The sequence below is a fragment of the Salmo salar genome, chromosome 13, assembly GCF_965601325.2.
Source record: "Salmo salar chromosome 13, fSalSal1, whole genome shotgun sequence".
NCBI classification, from domain to species: Eukaryota; Metazoa; Chordata; class Actinopteri; order Salmoniformes; family Salmonidae; genus Salmo; species Salmo salar.
Genome location: NC_138303.1, coordinates 86248137 through 86257500, shown reverse-complemented (window position 1 = coordinate 86257500; position 9364 = coordinate 86248137). Strand labels below are relative to the sequence as shown.

Below are 9364 nucleotides of genomic sequence, written 5' to 3'. Positions count from 1 at the left end.
CACTACAGACCCGGGTTCTCCCAGCCGCGACCGGGAGACCCATGAGGCGGTGCACAATTGGCCCAGCGTCGTCCGGGTTAGGGGAGGGTTTGGCCAGCTGGGATGTCCTTGTCCCATCTTGCTCTTGCGACTCCGGTGGCAGGCCGGGTGCATGCACGCTGACACGGTCGCCAGTTGTACCACGTTCCCTCTGACACATTGGTGCATCTGGCTTCCGGGTTAAGCGAGCAGTGTGTCAAGAAGCAGTGCGGCTTGGCAGGGTCGTGTTTCGGAGGACGCATGGCTCTCAAGCTTTGCCTCTCCCGAGTCCGTATGGGAGTTGCAGCAATGGGACAAGACTAACTGACTTGCCTAGTTAAATAAAGGATCAATAAAAAAAGAATAAGCATACTGTACAATACAGACTGTGGTTAACACTGCCCTCCCCCATCCCGCCCATATATCCCAGTGCAGTCCTCCTGGCCCTAGAAGAGCAGAGTCAATCCCACATGTACAGTAGCTTACTCATCAACATCCTGCCTCTGCTCCACTGTAGCCCCAAACCCTCTGAAGGTCTGTGCAGGTAGCAGCTCCTGTAGAAACACAGGATAGCCTGTATCTGGTCTTACTCCTGCTCCCCTCAAGGGTCGAATAAAAACTATAGACCCACCTATTTAACCGCCATTTTCCACCCCCCTCTCCAATGTGCTGTTCTTCTCTCAGAACAGTATCTACTTGTTAGTCCAGTGCAGGCTTCCCTCCATTCCACGAGACTGACTGAGGTCCACATTCTTATAGTAAAGCCCTGAATGACAGAATGTAGGGTGTAATGTAATTATTTGGTGAATGATGGTACAGAAGATTTGTTGTTTATGTATGACATCTCTAATTTAATTCAACATTCATTTTTATCTTCCTCATTGATCAGTCCTGGAGTTATGGTTATTTTGTTCTGTCATATGTGTAATTCTCAGTTGAAACAGCAGATGAGCCATTGTATAGTCACTGTAGGTCAGGGCTCTCCAACCTTGTTCCCGGAGAGCTACCCTCCTGTAGGTTTTCACACCAATCCAAACCTGATTATTAGAATCAGGTGCGCTAGATTAGGGTTGGAGCGAAAACCTACAGGACAGTAGCTCTCCAGGAACAGGGTTGGAGAGCCCTGTTGTAGGTGTAGTAAAATGTGGCCACTTGGAGGTGTACAGAGAAGAGAACACTACCATTGTCTTTGTTTTATGCTTTTATAATATTGAAATGTACATACAAAAATATATTTGTCTGAGCTATCCAAACACAGTGGACAATCTGATACATACACAGGCACACACACACACACATGTTTGGTTTACTATACCTTTTGGAGATCAAACAATTGATTTCTATTCAAAATCCCCTCCTTTATTGTCATTTGAAAAATAAATTCCACTCAAAGTAAAATACAGAGAACAATGTCATCTGGACTCTTTGTAAGCAACTGTAGGCAACAATATACTTTTCGTTTGTTATTCTCATTCTCTCATCAGGAGAGTTGCATGTACATTAATGGTTTTGTTAGCGCAGTGATAGTAATTGTTCTACTCTAAAAAAAATTGTCCTCAGTTGGGATGGTTTTATTCCTGTAACGAAAATAAGTGTAGTTGAGTCCTTGTTTGTACAAATCACCCTCCTACAGGACCTGTCACACTGCCGTAAATCACTTGATCCAGAATGTGACAAGTGTTGAAAAAGTACATGTTTTGTCTATTTCAGATCCATGACAGCAAACATGTGTCTTCATGTGGGGAGCATACTCAAATAAGCTATTTTAGTTGTGGCGTCATTGATGGAGGTAGAAGTGGCTTTTTGTGCTTTGTGTGTTATTCTTTCTTTCTTTCTTTCTTTCTTTGTTTTTGACTTGTGTTTAACATTTTCGTAAGCTATAAATACTATTGTGCAATGCATCGGATGATTGTTTGTTCAATGTGTACATGTCTTTATCTAAATAAACTTTAAATAAAAAAGTATAATAATCTTACTAAACATTCATGGAGTGAATTTGTGTTAATCTTCATAGATAACATAAGATATTGAATTGTAATTGTATTTAGTCATTCCAATTATCTCTTTAGAAAACAACATAAAAAACAACTAGTTAAGTGTGTCTGGCCGTTGTGCGTGTCACCCACTTTCCATGGTGGAACCAGTTGGGCCGGTATTGAAGAGGAAAGGAGGAGGTGGAGGGAGGGAGGATTGGATTCCAATGCCTGTGGAACAGACAGACTGGACAGAGACTCACGAAGCTATAGGATTTCTCCTGTAGAAGTGGCCCAGACCCCAGTGAGACCACCTCAGACCCCAGGCCTCAGTGAGACCACCTCAGACCCCAGGCCTCAGACCCCAGGCCTCCACACACAGATGGAACATGACCAGGTAATTGGATTTACTCTCTTCTATAACTCATCGGACATGTCTATTGGAGAATATTGATCTTTTTACTTTTGTTCCTACTTGGTTTGGGGACAAAACATTGACAGGTCTAGTTTTGTGCCTGATATGGCTGATAGACCATGCATTTTTTATTTAAATGTGAGATTAGTATAAGTTTGAAGCATTTAAATTAGTATTTATGTAATTGTATCTTGGCTTTCAATGTTTGCTAGTAAATTCAGTTGTGTTTCACTGACCAGTAATTTGCAATTCGGGTTTGGGTCCACTGAGTAGATTTTTGGTTTGGGTCCACACTTCTCAGCATTGCTCACATTACCATAACAACACTTACAACATGCTTGTGAAGCTGATGGGTATGTGTGTTAGAATATTGCGAAGAACATGCCATGGACTAACAAAAACACCTTCCACATATCAATGTTTGTCATACAGATGTTGGATCTTAACTTGATCACTCAGAAAATTCAAATGATTCTTGTGAATCCCTGAAAAATATAATTTTGCTTTCTCTTCATGCGGGGGCAGTCGAGTCATTGGGATCAGGGCTTGCTATCAAAATCATTTTCTCTCTCGCTCGCTCAAACTCTAGGCCTACGTCATATCACTGCAACATTAAACTGTTCAAAAATGTATCTGAAATGCAGCCATACATACAGTGCATTTGGAAAATGTTGAGACCCCTTCACTTTTGACACATTTTGTTACATTACAGCCTAATTCTAAAATGGACTTTAAAAAAATGTCCCTCATCAATCTGTACACACAATACCCCATAATGACAAAGCAAAAACAGGTTTTTATTAAAAAATTTTAAATTATCATATTTACATAAACTTTTCAGACCCTTTACTCTGTACTTTGTTGAAGCACCTTTGGCAGCGATTGCAGCCTCAAGTCTTCTTGGGTATGACACTACAAGCTTGGCACACCTGTATTTGGGGAGTTTCTCCCATTCTTCTCTGCAGATCCTCTCAAGCTCTGTCAGGTTGGATGGGTAGCGTCGCTGCACAGCTATTTTCAGCTCTCTCCAGAGATGTTCGATCGGGTTCAAGTCCAGGCTCTGGCTCGGCCATTCAAGGAAATTCGGAAACTTGTCCTGAAGCCACTGCTGCGTCGTCTTGGCTGTGTGCTCAGGGTCGTTGTCTTGTTTGAAGGTGAACCTTCGTCCCAGTCTGAGGTCCTGAGCGCTCTGGACAGGTTTTCATCAAGAATCTTGTTGTGGAAAATTCTTTATTAAGTGAGACTTATTATTTCTTAAAACAATCAATATTTTTTATTGATTAAGAATTGCAATAATGGAGTTGGTCTACGACCACCCCATCGGTGATTGTTGAGAGCCCAACTTTACAGAGGAATCATGGTTCTTATATAGCTGACACTAAAAATGCTTAGTCATGGCTGGTTTCACCCCTCCCCGGCAGCTCGTGGCATCACAAGCTATCTTGGGTTCATCTTGTGAGTTATGTGCACCAGGTGTTGTTTTACCCCCCTGGCTTAGTTTCTCAGATGGAAAGATGATTAGAGACGAAGAGGGGTTTGTTCTACTCCTTCAGGCTATCTCTATCTGGGGTCACACAGAGGCCACCACATTCTATGGAACACAGGCTGTAGGTTTTACCACCAAGCCAGCACAAATCAATTGCTAGCGCCAAGCCCCAGAGGCCCGACTCAGTCACACTCACACAGATGAGAGAGTACTCAACGATGCTTAAACAGTATTATAACATAATCTTGCAAATGTTCTACCATAATCGCTCTGTACTTTGCGCCGTTCATCTTTCCCTCAATCCTGACTAGTCTCCCAGTTCACTTAGTCATTATGGGGTATTGTGTGTAAATTGAGGAGGTAAAAAATAATTTGATCAATTTTAGAATAAAGCTGTAACTGTACATACAGTGCATTCGGAAAGTAAGGGGTCTGACTACTTTCCGAATGCACTGTATATTTCATCAGTTGTGTCTTTTATAGTTTAGGGTTGTGTAGGATTTCGGCTACAGTTAAACTTCAGATGTAATCATAGAAGTCCTGCCTGTGTTTAGAATTTGATCACGTCCGTAGCCTACTAATGCCAATGAAAACCTACCTGACTCCCTTCTCTCCACAGAACAGTGACCATCCACCCCCATACTACTTAGCAGTAGTACCCACCCAGCCTCCTCCTCAGTATGGAGAGGTGGTGGGAACAAGAGGGTGGTCTGACGCCCCCTCCCAACCTTACTACATCAACCAGCCGATGCCACATGCAAATGTCATCCATGTCTCTCAGAGTGCCCGTAAGTTCCTCGCATTCCCTTTAACTTCTTCAATCCTCAATATATATTCCTTCCCCTAACTATAACTACAACTCTTTCTATGAGAGGGCTCCATCTCTCTCTCTTTCTTTCTAAACCTAAAATGTCCCTGTTTCTCCCCCCTGCAGCCCCTCGTCGTAAGAAAAGCTTGTCGTGTGGGAACAGTTCCCACTGTTACAGAGGATCAGGAGAAGCCACCCTACTGCTTGTCTTCCTCGCTATTGCTCTCTGGCTGGGTGGTAACTGGACCAATAACTTACAGAGAACCCATACAGTACAACTATGTGGACATAATGTAACATCATTTAACACAGACATTTTGTAACAATACAATATGTCAGAATTTATGACAGAAACATCTATTTCCAAAATCATAAATTCCATATTAAGGGTATGATGTGAATGTAATATACCTGGTATGATATTGCATTGTTTTGGTATACTACCATGGGGGCTTCCATGGCTCTGGATATCCTCTGGCCTCTCTCTTTGACCTCTGACCTTTGACCTCTGTCCAGTATGTTATGGCCCATCCCTGGTGTCTGGCTACCTAAGCAGCAGTGAAGCCTACCAGCCCAGCGAGATGGAGAAAGACAGCTGTCCGTCCAACACTGTGGAGTGTGATGGCCGACAGGAATGCAAACTGGGCAGTGATGAGACCTTGTTGTCAGTACTCCAATAGCTATCACCTAGTTTTTGTTGTCAGTAACAAAAACAGAAGGATCCTTTCTGAATCTGTAACGGATTTGTAATGTTCTGAGTGATGCATCTGTGTGATCCAGTGATGTTCTAATTGAGGGATGTATCTGTGTGATCCAGTGATGTTCTAATTGAGGGATGTATCTGTGTGATCCAGTGAGGTTCTAATTGAGGGATATATCTGTGTGATCCAGTGATGTTCTAATTGAGGGATGTATCTGTGTGATCCAGTGATGTTCTAATTGAGGGATGTATCTGTGTGATCCAGTGATGTTCTAATTGAGGGATGTATCTGTGTGATCCAGTGATGTTCTAATTGAGGGATGTATCTGTGTGATCCAGTGAGGTTCTAATTGAGGGATGTATCTGTGTGATCCAGTGATGTTCTAATTGAGGGATGTATCTGTGTGATCCAGTGAGGTTGTATCTGTATGATCCAGTGAGGTTGTATCTGTGTGATCCAGTGAGGTTGTATCTGTGTGATCCAGTGAGGTTCTAATTGAGGGATGTATCTGTGTGATCCACTGATGTTCCAATTGAGTGATGTAACTGTGTATTATCCAGTAAGGTTCGGGTCGAACGGGGCTCTCCAGGTGAAGACAAACAGTGCTGGTAGCTTCCTCCCTGTATGTTACAGTGGCTGGAACAAGGGCCTGGCTGACCAGACCTGTGCACAACTAGGCTTCAGAGAGTAAGATCTTCTGCTGTTTTGCTGCCCTCTTTTGGTCTAAAGATTGAACTGTGCAAACCTGTGTGACCATACCCATCAAATATATCAAAATCAAATCCCATTTTATTCATAATGTACACAGTTTAATGAATGTATAAAAGGTGCATGAAATGCTTGTGTGCTAGTTCCCTCAATATTGCAGTACAATAACCAATAATCAATGGGTTTAGTGGTGTGAGGTAGTGATGTGGGGACGTGTATATGAACTTCTCCCTGCATCTATTTATTTAGGAGTCATAGCACTAGCAGTGTGAAAGATGGGTCCTCTACCACTCTCACTGTGACAGGGCAGACCTGCAACACCATCCAGGGAAAGGTGTTAGTAAAGTGAGTGCTCCTGGACACACTCAACAGCCCTTTGCATATGTCACACACTGAGTAATCATTTACATGCCAAGTTGTGAACACAGCCACGGGAAGTAGGGATGCTGCAGCACCCCCTAAATAGTCAGAATATATACACACACAAACAAATACAAAAGATTTGTTATTTATATATATATATTTTTGTGTGTGTGTATATATATTCTGATGATTTATTTTACATTTACATTTAAGTCATTTAGCAGACGCTCTTATCCAGAGCCAAAAGCGTCACCATTAGATGGCGTGAGTAAGGCAAATAAAACATGTGCCTTCGTTGGTGATCTGATTTAACTGTGCTTTTCTGTCTGTGTTCAGTAGCTCATCTTGCCCCAACAAGGACACTGTATCCCTGCAGTGTATCAGTGAGTAACTGTCTTTGCATTCTCACAGTTCATACACAAAGTGGTGTTTAAAGGCTGGATACAGTTTCATCTAGCTCTCCTGGTGAACAGAGGACCAAATACAAATCCCCATACTATATTAGCACTATGGACCGACTTACTCCCTCTCTCTGTCCCCATGGTAGACTGTGGCCGGCAGCAGTCGTCCAGAATCATACGGGGCTCTGCAGCGAATCTGGGTGATTGGCCTCGGCAGGTCAGCCTCCACTTTCGGGGCTTTCACACCTGTGGAGGCACCCTGGTGGCTCCTGACTTTGTGGTGACAGCAGCCCACTGCTTCCCCAGGTCAGTACGACAGACAACACAGCAGACAATGGACAAAGAATTGTGCTGAGACAATGTAAAACAAAACAGTAATGGAATTATCAAACAGAACATGTAGAATAGCCCTGAAACGCAACAATGCTAAGACAAAAGAACTGGGATATAACAGAACAGATGCAAAGACAGAACAGATCTGGAAGTGAACAAAGCTAACTGAAGTGAGCTAGCTAAGACTGAACAGTGCTTAGGATGAACATGGCTAAAACAGGAATCAGTGAAGAGTTAAATTACCTAACAACTCTTCTATCTCTAGGAAAGACTCATCGTACCTGGTGCCTAATAACTGGCGTTTGTACATGGGCATGGTTTCTCAGATGATGCTGCCTGTCCCTGAGATGGTGGAGAAGATCATTGTCCATGAGAGCTATGATGATAACACCAACAACTATGACATTGCCCTGCTTAAACTCACACATTACGTAGACTACTCCAGTGAGTTCACAGTCTACAATGGCCAAGTCTCTCAGAACATGTTGTGTGCTGGAGATATGAAGGGAAGCAAGGACTCCTGCCAGGTGAGTAAAGAGGACACTAGGACCCATCAGAGAACCACAGACAGTAGCTACTTCCACACAGCTTCTTACATGATGTCCACAAATCTCATCCTGTGTCGCTCTATTCCCTCCTTCCCTTTTCTTTTCTTTTCTTCTCTCCCTCTTCATCTCCATTTCTGTCTCCCACTCCCCCTACCACTCCCTTCCTCCACTAGAGGGACAGTGGAGGTCCTCTGGTGTGTAAAGACTCAGACCAGCGCTGGTACCTGATGGGGGTGACCAGCTGGGGGGTTGACTGTGGCAGGAGGAACAGGCCGGGGGTCTACAGTCGTGTTAGCCGGCTGCTGCCCTGGGTCTACAGTAAGATGCAGGTAGGGAAAGGAGCACCCAGGACCACTGGGAAGACACATGCTCAGACAACCTCAGCACTGGGGTGGAATTCTATCAATAATTCAATTCATTTTCATCTGTACTGTTTCAGAGGGCACTTATATTCATTTTGATATTTTACATACATTATCATTTAGTTCAACTTAGAACTGTGAGACCTAATTATAGCTAGCTGTCAGAATAAGGATGGAGTAGGATGGTGTTATTAGTAATATGACTCCTGAACATGTTCCTTCCACTCTCCATCTCCCAGCAAGCAAGACCGTGATGTGATCACAGCTGTTCTCATCCAAGGATGCTCAACATGTCTTTTGGACCTGACAATGAGACTGGTGTGAACCCTACAACACTGGCAGGGAATGGAAGGCTTGCAAGAAAGGTTTTTATATGTGATATCTGCTGTCATTGCACTGCTGTCATCTTAACGTGCGTTGGATCATTGTTTCCCTGAAACAGTATTGAGCATATCTATATTTGTGACATATTTTATGAGGAATGTATTTTACTCACACTGGAACCTGTTATAAAGCTATAAACCTGTCTCAGGATATACTCCAGGTTCACATGGACCTTACTGATGCTACAGTGAACTGCACTTGCTGTTTTCTATGGCTGAGAGTTGTGAAACTGAAAAAACTTTATCAGGAAGATTTTTCTAATCGCTTTAACATAACACGAATTACCTTATGGCACTGATGATTCCTTGATTGTTTGTTGATTGTTTCAACTTATGTACACTTTTTGATGTGATGTGTGTGAATTATCGATTCTGCTTTTCCATGTCTATCACTGTGTCAATTGGAATTATAATTTATTTTGTCATTATTTGAGTCAGAATGTATTACTCATATTCTAAACGCCAGGATTCAACTTCATGAATGATATTGAATATCATTCTTCTGCTGTTAACTTCTCAGGTCTATGTGGGACGCTACCGTCCCACCTGCGGGACACACTATTCAACAGCCAGTGAAATAGCATGGCGCGAAATACAAAACATCAAAAATCTAATAATTTCAATTTCTCAAATAATCAACTATTTTACACCATTTTAAAGTAATGAAATCACATTGTCCGATTTCAAAAAGGCTTTACAGCGAAAGCAAAACATTAGTTTATGTTAGGAGAGTACATAGACAAAAATAACCACACAGCCATTTTCCAAGCAAGGAGATGTGTCACAAAAACCCAAAATACACCTAAAATGAAGCAGTAACCTTTGACGATCTTCATCAGATGACACTCCTAGGACATCATGTTAC

General features: G+C 42.6%; 1 protein-coding gene across 3 annotated transcripts; it reads left to right on the top strand.

The window, feature by feature from the left end:
- The first annotated feature begins 2159 nt into the window (after positions 1-2159).
- On the top strand, positions 2160-8924 carry LOC106567835 (transmembrane protease serine 13). Of its 3 annotated transcripts, XM_014137611.3 has the most exons (10): positions 2160-2388; positions 4512-4680; positions 4827-5364; positions 5962-6088; positions 6359-6454; positions 6809-6855; positions 7020-7179; positions 7472-7733; positions 7928-8083; positions 8356-8924. In XM_014137611.3, the coding sequence occupies exons 3-10, from the start codon at positions 5322-5324 to the stop codon at positions 8368-8370; spliced, it is 906 nt and encodes a 301-aa protein (XP_013993086.3). In that variant the 5' UTR covers positions 2160-2388; positions 4512-4680; positions 4827-5321; the 3' UTR covers positions 8371-8924. The 3 variants fall into 3 exon arrangements, with proteins under 3 accessions (XP_013993086.3, XP_045548246.2, XP_045548241.2); XM_045692290.2 differs by having other exon boundaries at positions 2161-2388; positions 4827-6088; positions 6812-6855; XM_045692285.2 differs by having other exon boundaries at positions 2162-2388; positions 4827-6088.
- Positions 8925-9364: the final 440 nt, after the last annotated feature.